This window comes from Panulirus ornatus, chromosome 38 (genome assembly GCF_036320965.1).
Source record: "Panulirus ornatus isolate Po-2019 chromosome 38, ASM3632096v1, whole genome shotgun sequence".
Lineage (NCBI taxonomy): Eukaryota > Metazoa > Arthropoda > Malacostraca > Decapoda > Palinuridae > Panulirus > Panulirus ornatus.
The window spans coordinates 28,405,601-28,429,243 of NC_092261.1; the positions used below are offsets into that span (position 1 = coordinate 28,405,601).

Genomic DNA, 23,643 nt, shown 5'->3' on the forward strand with positions numbered 1-23,643 from the left:
TGAGGCGCACCCACATGACGGGTGAGGCACACCCACATGACGGGTGAGGCGCACCCACATGACGGGTGAGGCGCACCCACATGACGGGTGAGGCGCACCCACATGACGGGTGAGGCGCACCCACATGACGGGTGAGGCGCACCCACATGACGGGTGAGGCGCACACACATGACGGGTGAGGCACACACACATGACGGGTGAGGCGCACCCACATGACGGGTGAGGCGCACCCACATGACGGGTGAGGCGCACACACATGACGGGTGAGGCACACCCACATGACGGGTGAGGCACACACACATGACGGGTGAGGCGCACATACACATGACGGGTGAGGCACACACACATGACGAGTGAGGCGCACCCACATGACGGGTGAGGGACTCCCACACACACATGACGGGTGAGGCGCACCCACATGACGGGTGAGGCGCACACACATGACGGGTGAGGCACACTTACATGACGGGTGAGGCACATGCACATGACGGGTGAGGCACACACACATGATGGGTGAGGCGCACACATACGCACACACACACACACACGTGACGGGTGAGGCATACACACATGACGGGTGAGGCACACCCACATGACGGGTGAGGCACACACACACACACATGACGGGTGAGGCACACACACACACACACACACACACACACACATGACGGGTGAGGCACACACACACACACACACACACACACACATGACGGGTGAGACACACACACACACACACACACACACACACCTGAGCCAGTATTTCCACATATACACACACATCTCCCTAATATGTCAACACGTTCCTTGGATCCTGCACACGAGTTCTCCCCACACAAGAACGTGAGTTCCTAGAGTTTCCACGTACCTGAACGAGAGTTCCCACGGTTTCCGTGCTCCTGGACAGGAGTTCCCACGGTTTCCATGCTCCTGGACAGGAGTTCCCACGGTTTCCGTGCTCCTGGACAGGAGTTCCCACGGTTTCCATGCTCCTGGACAGGAGTTCCCACGGTTTCCATGCTCCTGGACAGGAGTTCCCACTGTTTCCATGCTCCTGGACAGGAGTTCCCACGGTTTCCGTGCTCCTGGACAGGAGTTCCCACGGTTTCCATGCTCCTGGACAGGAGTTCCCACTGTTTCCATGCTCCTGGACAGGAGTTCCCACTGTTTCCATGCTCCTGGACAGGAGTTCCCACGGTTTCCATGCTCCTGGACAGGAGTTCCCACTGTTTCCATGCTCCTGGACAGGAGTTCCCACGGTTTCCATGCTCCTGGACAGGAGTTCCCACTGTTTCCATGCTCCTGGACAGGAGTTCCCACTGTTTCCATGCTCCTGGACAGGAGTTCCCACGGTTTCCATGCTCCTGGACAGGAGTTCCCACTGTTTCCATGCTCCTGGACAGGAGTTCCCACTGTTTCCATGCTCCTGGACAGGAGTTCCCACTGTTTCCATGCTCCTGGACAGGAGTTCCCACTGTTTCCATGCTCCTGGACTGGAGTTCCCACGGTTTCCATGCTCTCGGGCAGGAGTTCCCACGGTTTCCATGCTCCTGGACAGGAGTTCCCACGGTTTCCATGCTCCTGGACAGGAGTTCCCACTGTTTCCATGCTCCTGGACAGGAGTTCCCACTGTTTCCATGCTCCTGGACTGGAGTTCCCACTGTTTCCATGCTCCTGGACTGGAGTTCCCACGGTTTCCATGCTCTCGGGCAGGAGTTCCCACGGTTTCCATGCTCCTGGACAGGAGTTCCCACGGTTTCCTCCACCTGAACGAGAGTTCCCACGGTTTCCATGCTCCCTGGCAGGAGTTCCCAGCGAGTTCCCCGACACCTTTACATTGGCAGTAGGAGCAGACGTCAGCTGGAGTTACTTGGTACGTAACTTCACCATAATGACAATAAAGTGGTCAGCCAGCTTGATAACGAGCGGTTAACTCAGTTATCCACAAAAAGCTTTACCTCAAAACCACTGAAGCTCCACAACAGGATACCCCAGGCAGCGCTTCTCTCTCCAACCCTCTGCAATCTCTCTCTCTCTCTCTCTCTCTCTCTCTCTCTCTCTCCCTCTCTCTCTCTCCCTCTCTCTCTCTCCCTCCCTCTCTCTCTCTCTCTCTCTCTCTCTCTCTCTCTCTCTCTCTCTCTCTCTCTCTCTCTCTCTCTCTCTCTCCACGACCTCCCAACGCCTCATGCAGAGAAACATGTAGCTTCATATCAGTCAAACCCAACTCTGGCTCACTGAAAACAGAATGTCTGTATCTGTGCAGAAATACACTGACATCTTAAACTCTGACAGACCGGTTGCCAGCCACCACCAAACAGGACATTACGTACACTGGACACCACATGATATACAGAAAACACTTGTTTTTACTCACACATCACAAAGATCAACAGAAAGGTCACAACAAATCTAAACTCTCTCACAAAACTTATTAGCATCAGTTTCAGACTTGCAGAAGACTCCCTTGATATCCTGTACAAACAATTCATTTGCTCCACTCTAAACCACGCCTCACCCTCTTGCACTTCCATCCTATCTAAGGCATACATACCGAAGGTGCAGACCACACAGAACAGGGCACTCAGGGCTCCTCCTGGTTGCCTGTCAGTCAAAAATTTCAACACCGGTGCAGTAAACCAAAAATATTTCCAGTGAAATCTCACATCAATATGTTCAACACAGTTCTTTGCATCAGACTCAACCCATCCACTCACCCCACCCCATAACCAACCATTAAGCAGACACAGGACATCGAACCCTGTGCTGTACTTACCATATGGATCCCACAACCTCAACAACCACGCCTCGGACAGACCACAACCACACGCTCACCTTAACAACCCATTAAGAAACAAAACCTCAACCATCCTCCATATACCATACACATCAGGACACACATCTGTAGCCTCACCTGGGTGTTACAGAGGCCCTACAGAAGGGGCTCTTGGGCCAGGAGAGAAAGTCTATCTATCTATCTATCTATCTATCTATCTATCTATCTATCTACCCAAGACGTTCTTGCTCCACAGGTGAATTCGTGACCGCGTTTGATGATGGTAGGTTCACGCACATCGGCAACGCGCAACACATGACCATGTTCTTCTTCTTCGGGTTGAACGGCGCGGTCGACGTGTTGACGCACTACCGGGCGCCGCTGCTGCCGGACCTGGACTTCGTCTCGGCCATCCTGGCCTTCAGCATGGAGGCTCTTCTCTTCTTCTACCACCTACACGGCCGGAGCCACATGGATGTGCAGGTGAGGAGGGAGGGAGGGAGATGCAGGAACCCAGCTGGAGCCGCCTTAGCTTCAGGACACACACACATCTCTGTAGCTGGTTCATATATATGTTTATAGGAAACTCTGTGGTGGTTTCATACATTTGAAGCCTCTGTGTTGGTCTGTATATCTGAAGCCTCTGTGTTGGTTTCATATATCTGAAGCCCCTGTGTTAGTTTCATATATCTGAAGCCTCTATGTTGGATTCATGTATCTGAAGCCTCAGTGTTGGTTTCAAAAATTTGAAGCTTCTGTGGTGGTTTCATATATCTGAAGCCTCTGTGGTGGATTCATGTATCTGAAGCCTCAGTGTTGTTTCATATACATGAAGCTTTTGTAGTGGTTTTCTATATCTGAAGCCTCTATGGTGGATTCATATATCTGAAGCCTCAGTGTTGGTTTCATACATTTGAAGCCTCTGTGGTGGTTTCGTCTATCTGAATCCTCTGTGGTGGTTTCGTATATCTGAATCCTCTGTGGTGGTTTCGTCTATCTGAAGCCTCTGTGGTGGTTTCGTCTATCTGAAGCCTCTGTGGTGGTTTCGTATATCTGAATCCTCTGTGGTGGTTTCGTATATCTGAAGCCTCTGTGGTGGGTTCATGTATTTGAAGCCTCAGTGTTGGTTTCATAAACATGAAACTTCTGTAGTGGTTTCGTCTATTTGAAGCCTCTGTGGTGCACGTAAAGGTGAAGCATCCATTGTGGGTCAACATAAAAAACGGCCATACTTGGTACACACAGGACACGTTCCTGGTGCATTGTAGACATGGTGCAAAAAAAGTATCTTCACGGGTGAACTTCGATATGATCAATATGACTCGTGTTGTCTCAGTACACTTCGTGAGCGATGATGTGAGAAATGACCTAATGATTATGGCTGCTGCAGTTTTTAGTTATCTCCATCGAAATATGAAACCAGTAAAGCATTTATTATGGCAAAAGGAGAAGATATATATTTTGCGATCGATAGATTATGATATCAAGAGAATCAGGCCTACCAATGTGACACCCTAGATTAAATGGCTATTTTCCAAAACCTTTCGTCCGTATGTCGTATTATTTCACAGAAAAATGGTAAGATACTTTTTTTTCTTTTCCCCGTGTTCTCACATGACAATGATAATTGGTTGATCATTTTGGTTGTAAGCCTATCATCTGCTAGGGTCATTAATTCAGTAAATATGCAGTTATAACCATCTGTTCGTGTTATTAATTACTTATTGTTAAGTAAGATAATTCTCCGACCAGACACGCCCCCACTGCCCGCACGCAACTTGAATTACGGCTGAACATAGATTAAATAGAACTTCAGAGAGACAAGGAAACATCTTCCAGCCAGATATTTCTCTGTTTTACGTAACTGTTGTATATTAACATGTTAATCATATTAAGTCGATGTTTGCTTAGACACACACAACAAATTTTGTGTGGCGGGGTGGCGACGAAATGGATGAAGGCAGCAAGTATGAGTATGTGCATGTGTATATATGTATATGTCTGTGGATGTATACGTTAAAATGTATAGGTATGTATATGTGCGTGTGTGGGCGTTTATGTATATGCATGAGTATGTGGCTGGGTTGGCCCATTCTTTCGTATGTTTCTTTCGCTAACTCGCTGGCGCGGGAGACAGCGACGGGGTATTATAATAAAAAGATAATATATATATATATATATATATATATATATATATATATATATATATATATATATATATATATATATATATTCCTATGACTCCACAGGAAAATGAAACACGATAAGTTCCCAAGTGCACTTTCGTGAAATAATCACATGATCAGGGGAGATACAAGAAAGAAATATAACAGACAGATGATATACAACGAACGTTTTTCACCAAATGGCGTCCTAGCTACGTCTCTTCGTTGTATATCTATTGACTGTTATATTTCTTTCTTGTGTCTCCCCTGATGTGATTATTACACGAAAGTGCACTTGGGAACTTATCGTGTTTTATTTTCCCCGTGGACTCATAGGAATATACTTGATCACGCGCCAAATTGTGATCCTTTCCAATACATATATTTTTTTTTCTTTCATACTATTCGCCATTTCCCGCGTTAGCGAGGTAGCGTTAAAAACAGAAGAATGAGCCTTTGAGGGAATATCCTTACTTGGCCCCCTTCTCTGTTCCTTCTTTTGGAAAACTGAAAACGAAAGGGGAGGGTTTCCAGCTCCCCGCTCCCTTCCCTTTTAGTCGCCTTCTACGACACGCAGGGAATGCGTGGGAAGTATTCTTTCTCCCGTATCCCCAGGGTTAAAATATATATATATATATATATATATATATATATATATATATATATATATATATATATATATATATATATATATATATATTTTTTTTTTTTTTTTTTGCTTTGTCGCTGTCTCCCGCGTTTGCGAGGTAGCGCAAGGGAACAGACGAAAGAAATGGCCCAACCCACCCCCATACACATGTATATACATACATACACATGTATATACATACACGTCCACACACGCAAATATACATACCTACACAGCTTTCCATGGTTTACCCCAGACGGTTCACATGCCCTGATTCAATCCACTGACAGCACGTCAACCCCGGTATACCACATCGATCCAATTCACTCTATTCCTTGCCCTCCTTTCACCCTCCTGCATGTTCAGGCCCCGATCACACAAAATCTTTTTCACTCCATCTTTCCACCTCCAATTTGGTCTCCCACTTCTCGTTCCCTCCACCTCCGACACATATATCCTCTTGGTCAATCTTTCCTCACTCATTCTCTCCATGTGCCCAAACCATTTCAAAACACCCTCTTCTGCTCTCTCAACCACGCTCTTTTTATTTCCACACATCTCTCTTACCCTTACGTTACTTACTCGATCAAACCACCTCACACCACACATTGTCCTCAAACATCTCTTTTCCAGCACATCCACCCTCCTGCGCACAACTCTATCCATAGCCCACGCCTCGCAACCATACAAAATTGTTGGAACCACTATTCCTTCAAACATACCCATTTTTGCTTTCCGAAATAATGTTCTCGACTTCCACACATTCTTCAAGGCTCCCAGGATTTTCGCCCCCTCCCCCACCCTATGATCCACTTCCGCTTCCATGGTTCCATCCGCTGCCAGATCCACTCCCAGATATCTAAAACACTTCACTTCCTCCAGTTTTTCTCCATTCAAACTTACCTCCCAATTGACTTGACCCTCAACCCTACTGTACTATTAGCTAATAACCTTGCTCTTATTCACATTTACTCTTAACTTTCTTCTTTCACACACTTTACCAAACTCAGTTACCAGCTTCTGCAGTTTCTCACATGAATCAGCCACCAGCGCTGTATCATCAGCGAACAACAACTGACTCACTTCCCAAGCTCTCTCATCCACAACAGACTTCATACTTGCCCCTCTTTCCAAAACTCTTGCATTCACCTCGCTAACAACCCCATCCATAAACAAATTAAACAACCATGGAGACATCACACACCCCTGCCGCAAACCTACATTCACTGAGAACCAATCACTTTCCTCTCTTCCTACACGTACACATGCCTTACAACCTCGATAAAAACTTTTCACCGCTTCTAACAACTTGCCTCCCACACCATATATTCTTAATACCTTCCACAGAGCATCTCTATCAACTCTATCATATGCCTTCTCCAGATCCATAAATGCTACATACAAATCCATTTGCTTTTCTAAGTATTTCTCACATACATTCTTCAAAGCAAACACCTGATCCACACATCCTCTACCACTTCTGAAACCACACTGCTCTTCCCCAATCTGATGCTCTGTACATGCCTTCACCCTCTCAATCAATCCCCTCCCATATAATTTACCAGGAATACTCAACAAACTTATACCTCTGAAATTTGAGCATTCACTCTTATCCCCTTTGCCTTTGTACAATGGCACTATGCACGCATTCTGCCAATCCTCAGGCACCTCACCATGAGTCATACATACATTAAATAACCTTACCAACCAGTCAGTAATACAGTCACCCCCTTTTTTAATAAATTCCACTGCAATACCATCCAAACCTACTGCCTTGCCGGCTTTCATCTTCCGCAAAGCTTTTACTACCTCTTCTCTGTTTACCAAATCATTTTCCCTAACCCTCTCACTTTGCACACCACCTCGACCAAAACACCCTATATCTGCCACTCTATCATCAAACACATTCAATATATATATATATATATATATATATATATATATATATATATATATATATATTATCCCTGGTGATAGGGGATGAAGAATACTTCCCACGTATTCCCTGCGTGTCGTAGAAGGCGACTAAAAGGGGAGGGAGCAGGAGGCTGGAAATCCTCCCCTCTCTTTTTTTTTTTTTTTTTTCTTCTTTTTGATTTTCCAAAAGAAGGAACAGAGGGGGGCCAGGTGAGGATATTCCACAAAGGCCCAGTCCTCTGTTCTTAACGCTACCTCGCTAACGCGGGAAATGGCGAATAGTTTAAAAGAAAAGAAATATATATATTTATATATATATATATATATATATATATATATATATATATATATATATATATATATATATATATATATATATTGCATTAATTTCAATTACCTGAAAACATGAATACAAAATGGTTTTGAAGACAAGATCCCATGATCAGTTCATCTTTATCTTTCACGAGGAGAATAATTTGGTCATTAAGCAAGTGTGTGGATTGTCATGAATGTCATGCGATGTATGGCATGACCCACACCACATCATCATGGTCACCAGCAGCTGTGCTGACACACAGGCTGTCATGCACTTCACGCACAGAGGAAACATTATTATAACACCAGACCAGGAACCTGGGTGTGGTCATGACAGGTGTGGTGGTGTAGGTGTGGTCATGACAGGTGTGGTGGTGTAGGTGTGGTCATGACAGGTGTGGTGGTGTAGGTGTGGTCATGACAGGTGTGGTGGTGTAGGTGTGGTCATGACAGGTGTGGTGGTGTAGGTGTGGTCATGACAGGTGTGGTGGTGTAGGTGTGGTCATGACAGGTGTGGTGGTGTAGGTGTGGTCATGACAGGTGTGGTGGTGTAGGTGTGGTCATGACAGGTGTGGTGGTGTAGGTGTGGACATGACAGATGTGGTGGTGTAGGTGTGGTCATGACAGGTGTGGTGGTGTAGGTGTGGTCATGACAGGTGTGGTGGTGTAGGTGTGGTCATGACAGGTGTGGTGGTGTAGGTGTGGTCATGACAGGTGTGGTGGTGTAGGTGTGGTCATGACAGGTGTGGTGGTGTAGGTGTGGTCATGACAGGTGTGGTGGTGTAGGTGTGGTCATGACAGGTGTGGTGGTGTAGGTGTGGTCATGACAGGTGTGGTGGTGTAGGTGTGGACATGACAGATGTGGTGGTGTATGTGTGGTCATGACAGGTGTGGTGGTGTAGGTCTGATCATGACAGGTGTGGTGGTGTAGGTGTGGTCATGACAGGTGTGGTGGTGTAGGTGTGGTCATGACAGGTGTGGTGGTGTAGGTGTGGTCATGACAGATGTGGTGGTGTAGGTGTGGTCTTTGACAGGTGTGGTGGTGTAGGTGTGGTCATGACAGATATGGTGGTGTAGGTGTGGTCATGACAGGTGTGGTGGTGTAGGTGTGAACATGATAGGTGTGGTCATGACAGGTGTGGTGGTGTAGGTGTGGTCATGACAGGTGTGGTGGTGTAGGTGTGGACATGACAGGTGTGGTCATGACAGGTGTGGTGGTGTAGGTGTGGTCATGACAGGTGTGGTGGTGTAGGTGTGGTCATGACAGGTGTGGTGGTGTAGGTGTGGTCATGACAGGTGTGGTGGTGTAGGTGTGATCATGACAGGTGTGGTGGTGTAGGTGTGGTCATGACAGGTGTGGTGGTGTAGGTGTGGTCATGACAGGTGTGGTGGTGTAGGTGTGGACATGACAGGTGTGGTCATGACAGGTGTGGTGGTGTAGGTGTGGTCATGACAGGTGTGGCGGTGTGGGTGTGGTCATGACAGGTGTGGTGGTGTAGGTGTGGTCATGACAGGTGTGGTGGTGTAGGTGTGATCATGACAGGTGTGGTGGTGTAGGTGTGGTCATGACAGGTGTGGCAGTGTGGTCAGTGGTCATGACAGGTATGGCAGTGTGGTCAGTGGTCGTGACAGGTGTGGTCAGTGGTCATGACAGGTGTGGCAGTGTGGTCTGTGGTCGTGACAGGTGTGGTCAGTGGTCATGACAGGTGTGGCAGTGTGGTCAGTGGTTCGTGACAGGTGTGGTCAGTGGTCATGACAGGTGTGGCAGTGTGGTCAGTGGTTCGTGACAGGTGTGGTCAGTGGTCATGACAGGTGTGGCAGTGTGGTCAGTGGTTCGTGACAGGTGTGGTCGTACCTCACAGAAGGTGTTCTCCCCTCCCACAGGTGCACATGCTGCTGTTCTACGTGGTGGTGGCGTGCGCTGTCTCCACCACACTGGAGATGTGCCACAAGAACCACGTCCTCCCGGCCGTCTGCCGCGCTTACTTCACCCTCCTGCAGGTGAGAGCGAGGCGGGGGGGGGGGGGGGGGGGGGGGGGGGTTCTCAGGGGGGTGTATTCTCAGGGTGTGTGTGTATATACACAGGTTGGGGGGGGGGAGAGTAAGATCATCTCCCTCATCTAACTGCTCCCTGATCCTATTTCTCGATTCTGCTCACTGCTTCCAGGTCTTTCTCCCTGCTCTCAGATCCTCCTCAATTCTCCCTGATCCTCCTCACAGCTCCCTGATCCTGTTCTATGCTTCCTGATCCTCTTCACAGCTTCCTGATCCTGTTGCATGCTCCCTGATCCTGTTCTATGCTTCCTGATCCTCCTCACAGCTCCCTGATCCTGTTCTATGCTTCCTGATCCTCCTCACTGCTCCCTGATCCTGTTCCATGCTTCCTGATCCTGTTCCATGCTTCCTGATCCTCCTCACAGCTCCCTGATCCTGTTCTATGCTTCCTGATCCTCCTCACAGCTCCCTGATCCTGTTCCATGCTTCCTGATCCTGTTCCATGCTTCCTGATCCTCCTCACAGCTTCCTGATCCTGTTGCATGCTTCCTGATCCTGTTCTATGCTTCCTGATCCTCCTCAGTGCTCCCTGATCCTGTTCCATGCTTCCTGATCCTGTTCCATGCTTCCTGATCCTCCTCACAGCTCCCTGATCCTGTTCCATGCTTCCTAATCCTGTTCCATGCTTCCTGATCCTCCTCACTGCTCCCTGATCCTGTTCTATGCTTCCTGATCCTCCTCACAGCTCCCTGATCCTGTTCTATGCTTCCTGATCCTCCTCACTGCTCCCTGATCCTGTTCCATGCTTCCTGATCCTGTTCCATGCTTCCTGATCCTCCTCACAGCTCCCTGATCCTGTTCTATGCTTCCTGATCCTCCTCACAGCTCCCTGATCCTGTTCCATGCTTCCTGATCCTGTTCCATGCTTCCTGATCCTCCTCACAGCTTCCTGATCCTGTTGCATGCTTCCTGATCCTGTTCTATGCTTCCTGATCCTCCTCACTGCTCCCTGATCCTGTTCCATGCTTCCTGATCCTGTTCCATGCTTCCTGATCCTCCTCACAGCTCCTTGATCCTGTTCCATGCACCCTAATCCTGTTCCATGCTTCCTGATCCTCCTCACTGCTCCCTGATCCTGTTCTATGCTTCCTGATCCTCCTCACAGCTCCCTGATCCTGTTTCATGCTTCCTGATCCTGTTCCATGCTTCCTGATCCTCCTCACAGCTTCCTGATCCTGTTGCATGCTTCCTGATCCTGTTCTATGCTTCCTGATCCTCCTCACAGCTTCCTGATCCTGATCCATGCTTCCTGATCCTCCTCTCTGCACCCTGATTCTGTTCCATGCTTTCTAATCCTCCTCACTGCACCCTAATCCTGTTCCATGCTTCCTGATCCTCCTCTCTGCACCCTGATCCTGTTCCATGCTTCCTAATCCTCCTCTCTGCACCCTGATCCTGTTCCATGTTTTCTAATCCTCCTCTCTGCACCCTGATCCTGTTCCATGCTTCCTAATACTCCTCTCTGCACCCTGATCCTGTTCCATGCTTCCTGATCCTCCTCTCTGCACCCTGATCCTGTTCCATGCTTCCTAATCCTCCTCTCTGCACCCTGATCCTGTTCCATGCTTCCTAATCCTCCTCTCTGCACCCTGATCCTGTTCCATGTTTTCTAATCCTCTCTCTGCACCCTGATCCTGTTCCATGTTTTCTAATCCTCCTCTCTGCACTCTGATCCTGTTCCATGTTTTCTAATCCTCTCTCTGCACCCTGATCCTGTTCCATGCTTCCTGATCCTGTTCCATGCTTCCTAATCCTCCTCTCTGCACCCTGATCCTGTTCCATGCTTCCTAATCCTCCTCTCTGCAAGCTGATCCTGTTCCATGCTTCCTAATCCTCCTCTCAGCACCCTGATCCTATTCCATGTTTTCTAATCCTCTCTCTGCACCCTGATCCTGTTCCATGTTTTCTAATCCTCCTCTCTGCACCCTGATCCTGTTCCATGTTTTCTAATCCTCTTCTCTGCTCCCTGATCCTGTTCCATGCTTCCTAATCCTCCTCTCTGCACCCTGATCCTGTTCCATGTTTTCTAATCCTCTCTCTGCTCCCTGATCCTGTTCCATGCTTCCTAATCCTCCACTCTGCACCCTGATCCTGTTCCATGTTTTCTAATCCTCTCTCTGCACCCTGATCCTGTTCCATGTTTTCTAATCCTCCTCTCTGCACCCTGATCCTGTTCCATGCTTCCTAATCCTCCTCTCTGCTCCCTGATCCTGTTCACTAACCCTCCTCCAGTGCCTCAGACTGACGGTGAGCATCACTGCTGAAGGCGGGGACTTCCTCCCTCCCCAGCCTGGGTCTGGGGACGCTATGGGTACCAGGGGGACGCCATGCGCCCCTACTGCGCCTTCTGCTGGTGTCTCCTGCACGCTAGGTTTCAAGACCCTCTATTTAATATATCGTATAGCATATATATATATATATATATATATATATATATATATATATATATATATATATATATATATATATATATATATTTTTTTTTTTTTTTTTTTCAAACTATTCGCCATTTCCCGCGTTAGCGAGGTAGCGATATATATATATATATATATATATATATATATATATATATATATATATATATATATATATATATATATATATGGTCCCTAGCGAGCTTTATTCAGTGGCCAGCTGTGGCACTGGAGGCAGAATGTGGGTCTCTGGTTCTCAGCTACAGTCATGATGGCCCTGAGGGACGCCTTGATGGCCCTGAGGGACGCCTTGATGGCCCTGAGGGACGCCTTGATGGCCCTGAGGGACGCCTTGATGGCCCTGAGGGACACCTTGATGGCCCTGAGGGACGCCTTGATGGCCCTGAGGGACGCCTTGATGGTCCTGAGGGACGCCTTGATGGCCCTGAGGGACGCCTTGGTGGCCCTGAGGGACGCCTTGGTGGCCCTGAGGGACGCCTTGATGGCCCTGAGGGACGCCTTGATGGCCCTGAGGGACGCCTTGATGGCCCTGAGGGACGCCCTAATGGCCCTGAGGGACGCCCTAATGGCCCTGAGGGACGCCTTGATGGCCCTGAGGGACGCCTTGATGGCCCTGAGGGACGCCTTGATGCCCTGAGGGACGCCTGATGGCCCTGAGGGACGCCTTGATGCCCTGAGGGACGCCTTCATGGCCCTGAGGGACGCCTTGATGGCCCTGAGGGACGCCTTGATGCCCTGAGGGACGCCTTGGTGGCCCTGAGGGACGCCTTGATGGTCCTGAGGGACGCCTTCATGGCCCTGAGGGACGCCTTCATGGCCCTGAGGGACGCCTTGATGGCCCTGAGGGACGCCCTAATGGCCCTGAGGGACGCCCTAATGGCCCTGAGGGACGCCTTCATGGCCCTGAGGGACGCCTTGGTGGCCCTGAGGGACGCCTTGGTGGCCCTGAGGGACGCCTTCATGGCCCTGAGGGACGCCTTCATGGCCCTGAGGGACGCCTGATGGCCCTGAGGGACGCCTTGATGGCCCTGAGGGACGCCCTAATGGCCCTGAGGGACGCCTTGGTGGCCCTGAGGGACGCCCTAATGGCCCTGAGGGACGCCTTGATGGCCCTGAGGGACGCCCTAATGGCCCTGAGGGACGCCTTGATGGCCCTGAGGGACGCCCTAATGGCCCTGAGGGACGCCTTGATGGCCCTGAGGGACGCCTTCATGGCCCTGAGGGACGCCTTGATGGCCTTGAGGGACGCCTTGATGCCCTGAGGGACGCCCTAATGGCCCTGAGGGACGCCCTAATGGCCCTGAGGGACGCCCTAATGGCCCTGAGGGACGCCCTAATGGCCCTGAGGGACGCCCTAATGGCCCTGAGGGACGCCTTCATGGCCCTGAGGGACGCCTGATGGCCCTGAGGGACGCCCTAATGGCCCTGAGGGACGCCTTGATGGCCCTGAGGGACGCCTTCATGGCCCTGAGGGACGCTTGATGGCCCTGAGGGACGCCTTGATGCCCTGAGGGACGCCTTCATGGCCCTGAGGGACGCCTGATGGCCCTGAGGGACGCCCTAATGGCCCTGAGGGACGCCCTAATGGCCCTGAGGGACGCCTTCATGGCCCTGAGGGACGCCTTGATGGCCCTGAGGGACGCTTGATGGCCCTGAGGGACGCCCTAATGGCCCTGAGGGACGCCTTCATGGCCCTGAGGGACGCCTTGATGGCCCTGAGGGACGCCCTAATGGCCCTGAGGGACGCCTTGATGGCCCTGAGGGACGCCCTAATGGCCCTGAGGGACGCCTTCATGGCCCTGAGGGACGCCTTGATGGTCCTGAGGGACGCCTGATGGCCCTGAGGGACGCCTTCATGGCCCTGAGGGACGCCTTGATGCCCTGAGGGACGCCTTGGTGGCCCTGAGGGACGCCCTAATGGCCCTGAGGGACGCCCTAATGGCCCTGAGGGACGCCTTGGTGGCCCTGAGGGACGCCCTAATGGCCCTGAGGGACGCCTTGATGCCCTGAGGGACGCCTTGATGCCCTGAGGGACGCCTTGGTGGCCCTGAGGGACGCTTGATGGCCCTGAGGGACGCCCTAATGGCCCTGAGGGACGCCTTCATGGCCCTGAGGGACGCCCTAATGGCCCTGAGGGACGCCTTGGTGGCCCTGAGGGACGCCCTAATGGCCCTGAGGGACGCCCTAATGGCCCTGAGGGACGCCTTGATGGCCTGAGGGACGCCTTGGTGGCCCTGAGGGACGCCCTAATGGCCCTGAGGGACGCCTTGATGGCCTGAGGGACGCCTTGGTGGCCCTGAGGGACGCCTTCATGGCCCTGAGGGACGCCTTGATGCCCTGAGGGACGCCTTCATGGCCCTGAGGGACGCCTTCATGGCCCTGAGGGACGCTTGATGGCCCTGAGGGACGCCTTCATGGCCCTGAGGACGCCTTGATGGCCCTGAGGACGCCTTGATGGCCTGAGGGACGCCTTCATGGCCCTGAGGGACGCCCTAATGGCCCTGAGGGACGCCTTCATGGCCCTGAGGGACGCCTTCATGGCCCTGAGGGACGCCCTAATGGCCCTGAGGGACGCCTTGATGGCCCTGAGGGACGCCTTGATGCCCTGAGGGACGCCTTGATGGCCTGAGGGACGCCTTCATGGCCCTGAGGGACGCCCTAATGGCCCTGAGGGACGCCTTCATGGCCCTGAGGGACGCCCTAATGGCCCTGAGGGACGCCTTCATGGCCCTGAGGGACGCCTTCATGGCCCTGAGGGACGCCCTAATGGCCCTGAGGGACGCCTTGGTGGCCCTGAGGGACGCTTGATGGCCCTGAGGGACGCCTTCATGGCCCTGAGGGACGCCTTCATGGCCCTGAGGGACGCCTTGATGGCCCTGAGGGACGCCTTCATGGCCCTGAGGGACGCCTTGATGCCCTGAGGGACGCCTTCATGGCCCTGAGGGACGCCTTCATGGCCCTGAGGGACGCCTTCATGGCCCTGAGGGACGCCCTAATGGCCCTGAGGGACGCCTTCATGGCCCTGAGGGACGCCTTCATGGCCCTGAGGGACGCCCTAATGGCCCTGAGGGACGCCTTCATGGCCCTGAGGGACGCCTTCATGGCCCTGAGGGACGCCTTGGTGGCCCTGAGGGACGCCTTCATGGCCCTGAGGGACGCCTTGATGGCCTTGAGGGACGCCTTGATGGCCTGAGGGACGCCTTCATGGCCCTGAGGGACGCCTTCATGGCCCTGAGGGACGCCCTAATGGCCCTGAGGGACGCCTTGATGCCCTGAGGGACGCCTTCATGGCCCTGAGGGACGCCTTCATGGCCCTGAGGGACGCCTGATGGCCCTGAGGGACGCCTTGATGGCCCTGAGGGACGCTTGATGGCCCTGAGGGACGCCTTGATGGCCCTGAGGGACGCCTTCATGGCCCTGAGGGACGCCTTCATGGCCCTGAGGGACGCTTGATGGCCCTGAGGGACGCCCTAATGGCCCTGAGGGACGCCCTAATGGCCCTGAGGGACGCCTTGATGCCCTGAGGGACGCCTTCATGGCCCTGAGGACGCCTTGATGGCCTTGAGGGACGCCTTGATGCCCTGAGGGACGCCTGATGGCCCTGAGGGACGCCTTCATGGCCCTGAGGGACGCCTTCATGGCCCTGAGGGACGCCTTCATGGCCCTGAGGGACGCCCTAATGGCCCTGAGGGACGCCTTCATGGCCCTGAGGGACGCCTTCATGGCCCTGAGGGACGCCTTGATGCCCTGAGGGACGCCTTCATGGCCCTGAGGGACGCCCTAATGGCCCTGAGGGACGCCTTCATGGCCCTGAGGGACGCCCTAATGGCCCTGAGGGACGCTTGATGGCCCTGAGGGACGCCTTGATGGCCTTGAGGGACGCCTTGATGGCCTTGAGGGACGCCTTGATGGTCCTGAGGGACGCCTTGATGGCCTTGAGGGACGCCTTGATGGCATAACGCCACCATCTTCGTCATCATGGCGCTGGTTGGTTCACTGGTTCACCTGCGGATCAAGGCATTACCTCCCTCCACCCTCTACCACAGCCTCCACCACCACACTCTACCACAGAGCCTGGCGAACAACGACGCCGACCACACCAAGAGCATCCTCCAGGACTCGGACGAGGAGGAAGTTTGAGGGCTTCTGCGCAGGCGCCATGCCTGAGGTTATCGTACACCAACGTACATCAAGTGTTGTCATACCTGGGGTTATCGTACACCAATGTCCCTCAAGTGTTGTCATGCCTGGGGTTATCGTACACCAATGTCCATCAAGTGTTGTCATGCCTGGGGTTATCGTACACCAATGTCCATCAAGTGTTGTCATGCCTGGGGTTATCGTACACCAATGTCCCTCAAGTGTTGTCATGCCTGGGGTTATCGTACACCAATGTCCATCAAGTGTTGTCATGCCTGGGGTTATCGTACACTAACGTACATCGAGTGTTGTCATGCCTGGGGTTATCGTACACCAAATGTTGCCATGAATGATGTTATCATACACTATGTGTTGCCAAATCAGATGTTATCTTACACAAGCGTTGCCATGGCTGGCATATCTTACACACATGGATGGAATGGCTGGGATTATCGTACACCAAGTGTTGCCATATCCAGCTAGGAAGTTGAATTGTGTCTAGACGTAATCACACATGAAATCTAAAACTATTTTCTTCCTGTTTAACTTGAGTGTTACAATATTTTTCCTTGATGATAATTCAACATTCCTAAGGAATCCAAAAACTTTCAGTATATCTATATATCTATTTTGCTTTGTCGCTGTCTCCCGCGCTTGCGAGGTAGCGCAAGGAAACAGACGAAAGAAATGGCCCAACCCACCCCCATACACATGTATATACATACACGTCCACACACGCAAATATACATACCCATACATCTCAATGTACACATATATATACACACAGAGACATATACATATATACACATGTACATAATTCATACTGTCTGCCTTTATTCATTCCCATCGCCACCTCGACACACATGGAATAACATCCCCCTCCCCCCCTCATGTGTGCGAGGCAGCGCTAGGAAAAGACAACAAAGGCCACATTCGTTCATACTCAGTCTCTAGCTGTCATGCAATAATGCCCGAAACCACAGCTCCCTTTCCACATCCAGGCCCCACACAACTTTCCATGGTTTACCCAAGACGCTTCACATGCCCTGGTTCAATCCATTGACACCACGTCGACCCTGGTATACCACATCGATCCAATTCACTCTATTCCTTGCCCGCCTTTCACCCTCCTGCATGTTCAGGCCCCGATCACTCAAAATCTTTTTCACTCCATCTTTCCACCTCCAATTTGGTCTCCCACTTCTCCTCGTTCCCTCCACCTCCGACACATATATCCTCTTGGTCAATCTTTCCTCACTCATTCTCTCCATGTGCCCAAACCATTTCACAACACCCTCTTCTGCTCTCTCAACCACGCTCTTTTTATTTCCACACATCTCTCTTACCCTTACATTACTTACTCGATCAAACCACCTCACACCACATATTGTCCTCAAACATCTCATTTCCAGCACATCCATCCTCCTGCGCACAACTCTATCCATAGCCCACGCCTCGCAACCATACAACATTGTTGGAACCACTATTCCTTCAAACATACCCATTTTTGCCTTCCGAGATAATGTTCTCGACTTCCACACATTCTTCAAGGCTCCCAGGATTTTCGCCCACTCCCCCACCCTATGATTCACTTCCGCTTCCATGGTTCCATCCGCTGCCAGATCCACTCCCAGATATCTAAAACACTTTACTTCCTCCAGTTTTCCTCCATTCAAACTTACCTCCCAATTGACTTGACCCTCAACCCTACTGTACCTAATAACCTTGCTCTTATTCACATTTTCTCTCAGCTTTCCTTTCACACATTTTACCAAACTCAGTCACCAGCTTCTGCAGTTTCTCACATGAATCAGCCACCAGCGCTGTATCATCAGCGAACAAGAACTGACTCACTTCCCAAGCTCTCTCATCCACAACAGACTGCATACTTGCCCCTCTTTCCAAAACTCTTGCATTCACTTTCAAACATGCACATATATATACATTTGTTTACTTATCAAACGGCGAGGGGTCGTATTCTTAAGAAATTGAAATTTTCAAATTCCATTTGTAAAATTATCCTGTTAAGTCAATTTGTCTAATTTGTCTTAAAGCTAGATTTAAAAATATAGTTTGTGTGGGGTTAAAAATGATCGTTCTTAAGAGTTAGTGACTTCGCTTATATACAAATTAATGTTGATGAAGTCTGTAGTCGTGTTTTCCACATTGTAGGACATCACTCGCATTACCGCCTGAGCCTTGATTTATAACGTGCCTAAAGCATTACTTTAAACGTCTTTCCAGAACCCTCCAAAACTGCCTCTCTCTGAGATGTATATCTAAGTGACTTAGTTTTCAAAACATTTAAGTATATTGTATAAAAAAAAGTGCCTAGTTAAAAGAATATAAATTAAAATGAAAAGTTTATCTTTAGGGTATTTTGTAAGTCTTTGTATAATGTATAATGTAGTGGTTTGCTGTATTTTAATAAATAATAACACATTAAGAGGGCAAGACGAGACAGACGAGGAGTTGCCATAAATCCAATGCCGATTTCCGGGTTCGCAAAATTTTTTTGACTGCAATTATTCTCCTATTTCCTTACAAATTTTTCTAAGAGGTGGGAATATATTTTGTGTTATCTCATAAAGAGTGAACATAAACCCAATAGTATCGTAAACTAGAACAACGAAAGCGAAAGGCCATATCAAGGTTCTCTTATATTGATGTGTTTAGCAACTCGACCGTTCGGACATGTCCAACTACCCATCCAACTTCGAAGATTTACTTTACCATTAAGATCTTCAGTATACATTAGCGAGTGTATTTCTGTGTATAATGGGACATTGAAACATACGGCTCGCGGCTTGAAATGCAAATTGAGGATTATCGCTCTTATGAACAATATTTCCTTTGTGTATGAGAACAAATTTCAATTCTTAAGGAATCCAATCCACACTTGGGCCACGAACGGGAGGACAGAGGCGTACGCGAACGCCACCTGTGGCTTGTATGTTTCTACCAGAAATGTAAACATTCAAATGTAAACGAACCGAAGCAAATGTACGGAAAGAACCCTGGTAAATACTTGCAGTTAATCTATTCATTCAGTATTTAGATATCAAATGAAATGAACAGTGGTAAATAATAGGAATCCATGGGATTTGGGCCAAGAACTAATCCATTCCTGCATAAAAAGATATACCATTGCAAAGTTAAGGGAATCAAATTTATCTATCTATCTATCACGAGAAAAATGAAACACAAGTTCCTAAGTGCACTTTCGTGTAATGATCACATCATCAGGGGACATACAAGAATGAGATAGAAGACGTAGAACAGTCAGTTGATATACAAGGAAGAGACGTAGCTAAGACGCCATTGGTAAACAAACGTAACTGGAAGATGGTGTTCGAATTGGTGGTATTCGGGTCTGGCAATATGCCTGTCTTAAATATATATTATGTGGACCGGAAAGGGAACAATTTACAAATCTTGTCTACGACAAAGCTATCCAGTTTGTTAAGACCTTCAACAATAACAGTTCTGTAAAGAGGATCTTAATCGAAAACTCGCCAATAAATTCTGTGGGCTGTGTTTACACAATCCCATGTAAAAGCTGTAATATATTTCATATTGGGAAGACTGGTAAGGACCTTTATGTTAGACTTAAGCAACATAAATATGGTACAAGAACAGAAAAATAGTCAAATGCTTTGTTTGATATTATTAAAGATTATGGCCTACAATGAATATGATTGAATCCTTTATCATTAAATACACGAAGAATTTTGAAATTAATGCTAGTGAAGGGTCTATACGAACTGGATAGCTTTGCTGGAAGAAAATTTGTAAACAGTTCCCTCTCCTGTCCACATAATATATTTTATGACAGGCATGTTGCCACACCCGAACACCATCATCCCGAACACAACCATTCGACAACGCTTGTTTACCAATAGCATCTTAGCTACGTCTCTTCCATGTATATCAAATGACTGTTGTAAGTCTTCTATCTCATTCTTGTATCTCCCCTGACCATGTGATCATTACACGAAAGTGCATTTTTGACAATGACTCTCAAACTTTTTTGAAATTTGCTTTCAAACGTTTTTGAAAATGGTCCTCAAACATTTTTCAAATTGGCTCTCGAACGTTTTTGAAAATGGTCTTCAAACATTTTTTAAATTGGCTCTCAAACGTTTTTGATAATGGCTCTCAAACGTTTAAAGATTTTTTTTTCAAAGTTCTCCACACTTAAGAACTTTGAAGAAGAACTTTTGAAACGTTTGTGAACTTAAAACTTTACTAAATATTTGAACTTGTAGGCGATAGAAAGCCTGTGTAAGGAGATACTTTGATAGAAAGTACTATTGAACTTCAGTTCTAAAAAAAATAAAAGAAAAAAATCGAAAATTTGGCGATGTTTTCTCGTCACAAAATTCGCGTTTATTATGAAGTTGTTAAAGTGGCCACATCTGTCACACATCAGGGTTGTGGCCCTGGTCTCTGGTCTAACGTCTTTCCTTCTGATGTCCAAAACAGAATCAGAATTCGCGTACACATGTGAACGTCTATACACATACGTAAAGTTAAAGACATACATACATGAACACAGACACATCAGAGAATCAGTCAAACAGACAAACACACGTACACACACATACATACATGCACACACACACACATACACACACACATACACACACGCATACATACACACACACACACACACACACGTACACATACAAAATCTTATGCTACATTTAGCCTGTTCCTTCTCACACATACCTCCTTACATACACTTATAAAGTATAAACATTTCTCCTAAGTGTCTAAGTAGTAGAGTAAGAACCAATAATTATAAGTGAGTGCACTGTCTTGTGTGTTAGATAAACACAGTGAGTGCACTGTCTTGTGTGTCAGATAAACACAGTGAGTGCACTGTCTTGTGTGTCAGATAAACACAGTGAGTGCACTGTCTTGTGTGTCAGATAAACACAGTGAGTGTACTGTCTTGTGTGTCAGGTAAACACAGTGAGTGTACTGTCTTGTGTGTCAGATAAACACAGTGAGTGCACTGTCTTGTGTGTTAGATAAACACAGTGAGTGCACTGTCTTGTGTGTCAGATAAACACAGTGAGTGCACTGTCTTGTGTGTCAGATAAACACAGTGAGTGCACTGTCTTGTGTGTTAGATAAACACAGTGAGTGTACTGTCTTGTGTCAGATAAACACAGTGAGTGCACTGTCTTGTGTGTCAGGTAAACACAGTGAGTGTACTGTCTTGTGTGTCAGATAAACACAGTGAGTGCACTGTCTTGTGTGTCAAGTAAACACAGTGAGTGTACTGTCTTGTGTGTCAGATAAACACAGTGAGTGCACTGTCTTGTGTGTTAGATAAACACAGTGAGTGTACTGTCTTGTGTCAGATAAACACAGTGAGTGTACTGTCTTGTGTGTCAGGTAAACACAGTGAGTGCACTGTCTTGTGTGTCAGGTAAACACAGTGAGTGTACTGTCTTGTGTGTCAGATAAACACAGTGAGTGCACTGTCTTGTGTGTCAGGTAAACACAGTGAGTGCACTGTCTTGTGTGTCAGGTAAACACAGTGAGTGCACTGTCTTGTGTGTCAGATAAACACAGTGAGTGCACTGTCTTGTGTGTCAGGTAAACACAGTGAGTGCACTGTCTTGTGTGTCAGGTAAACACAGTGAGAATTTCTTCGACTGAATATAACAAATCAGATTGCCAAAACAAATCGTAAAATTCTTATTCCTTTCGAAACAGCAAAAGATGATAGTGTATTATGATAGTTCCTGCAGAAAGACAGATATTTTATACATTATTCTGTACGTATGATCAGTCTGAATACATATATGTATATATATAGATATATTCTTGTGTATACAAAAGATTTTGTAGATCTTGTGGCCAACTGATTTACTAAAAGATTATATTGCCTCTAAATCATAATGTATATTGAATAAATCGATTGTGAATTATTAAAATGTGTTTGTTACTTTGAGTCCCTGGTGATGTGTTCTTGTATTGTGAGAGATGATGGGGAAATGTGATACAGAATACAGATAACTACAGGTGGATCATGAGCCGTGGAAGCTGAGCGGATGAAGTCATATACCGTCGTGAAAACATTTGACGTTGGGCCAGACCAGCGGTACACATAGCGGTCACAGAAAACAGGGGAACACGGCGGAGGAATGAGAAACACGGCTGGACGAGAATATGGAACGCGGAGGTCAGCAACAGTAATACAGTTTAGATTAACACTTTGGGTTTCTTGTTATGATGAGTAGTTTTGTCTATGTATGTTCCTCTGCTTTATGAGGTCTGTCATTTGTGAGTGAGAAGATTGGGTTATAATAACTTGACTACGATGTATGTGTTCATTGCTGGGGTAGCGGGTGGTGTTGAAATACGAAATGGCATGACACGAGGATTGGAAAGTAGTTAGGATGAAGCTTTGGAGGTCAGATGCATTGTACAGGGTGAATGGTGGCCAATCAGCGAGTTGGGTTGGGTAGTTGAAGCGATATCAGGAAGGGTGGGTGGTCACATGGGCGTTAGTGTAGTGTTCTCCCAATGGTAGTTGTGTACAGTTCTGGTGTACACGAACTAACGTCTGGCGAGGGTGGTTGCTGGAGGTGGTGGACTGGGAATCTGATTGGTTGTTGGGTAAGGTGAGGATGTTGACAGGGTACAGCTGGTTTATGAGCAGTTCACCTCCGAGAACATGATGAGCCGTGCCGAATGAAATGTCCACATAGCAATGTGTTAGATGCTTTAGTGAGGTTCTGATGATGGTAGTGGACCTGGGAGGGCATGTGAGGAGGGGCGAGAGGTACGTAGGCATCATTTACGTTTTGCAATGTTGCATCTAATGGATGATATCTTGAATGTGTTGTCATTGTTTACGACGTGCTTCGTGCACTGTGATGCCTGTGAATTGAATGTTGTGGTGTAGGAGTGTAAAGAATCCTACTTGTCCTGTTTCTTCGTATTAAAGGTATGTCGCTGTAAGTAACAGCGGGATGGTGAAAATGGAAACCAGCCCAGATCTATTTCACAATCAAACAAACCTTCGACAAAACATGCAAATCTAATTCATCTACTCATTTATCTAGTCATTTTGGATGAGGGCCATTATGTATATGTTGCGTTTTTGCAGTTGGTTAAGTACTTGCATGGGTTTGTTTATAATGCCAATGACGGTAACTTATGTTTTGTGAGTGACTGAAGTTCTGTGGAACATCAGAG

General features: G+C 48.4%; 1 protein-coding gene across 1 annotated transcript in view; it reads left to right on the forward strand.

Moving 5' to 3' along the window:
• The window catches only part of LOC139760959 (transmembrane protein 45B-like), a 180,625-nt gene extending 170,522 nt beyond the window's left edge, over positions 1 to 10,103 (forward strand). The window contains exons 3-5 of the mRNA XM_071684742.1: positions 3,027 to 3,253; positions 9,680 to 9,802; positions 10,056 to 10,103. Of these exons, the coding sequence (XP_071540843.1) occupies positions 3,027 to 3,253; positions 9,680 to 9,802; positions 10,056 to 10,103 (398 nt within the window). The remainder of the gene's footprint in view (positions 1 to 3,026; positions 3,254 to 9,679; positions 9,803 to 10,055) is intronic.
• The last annotated feature ends 13,540 nt before the right edge of the window (positions 10,104 to 23,643 follow it).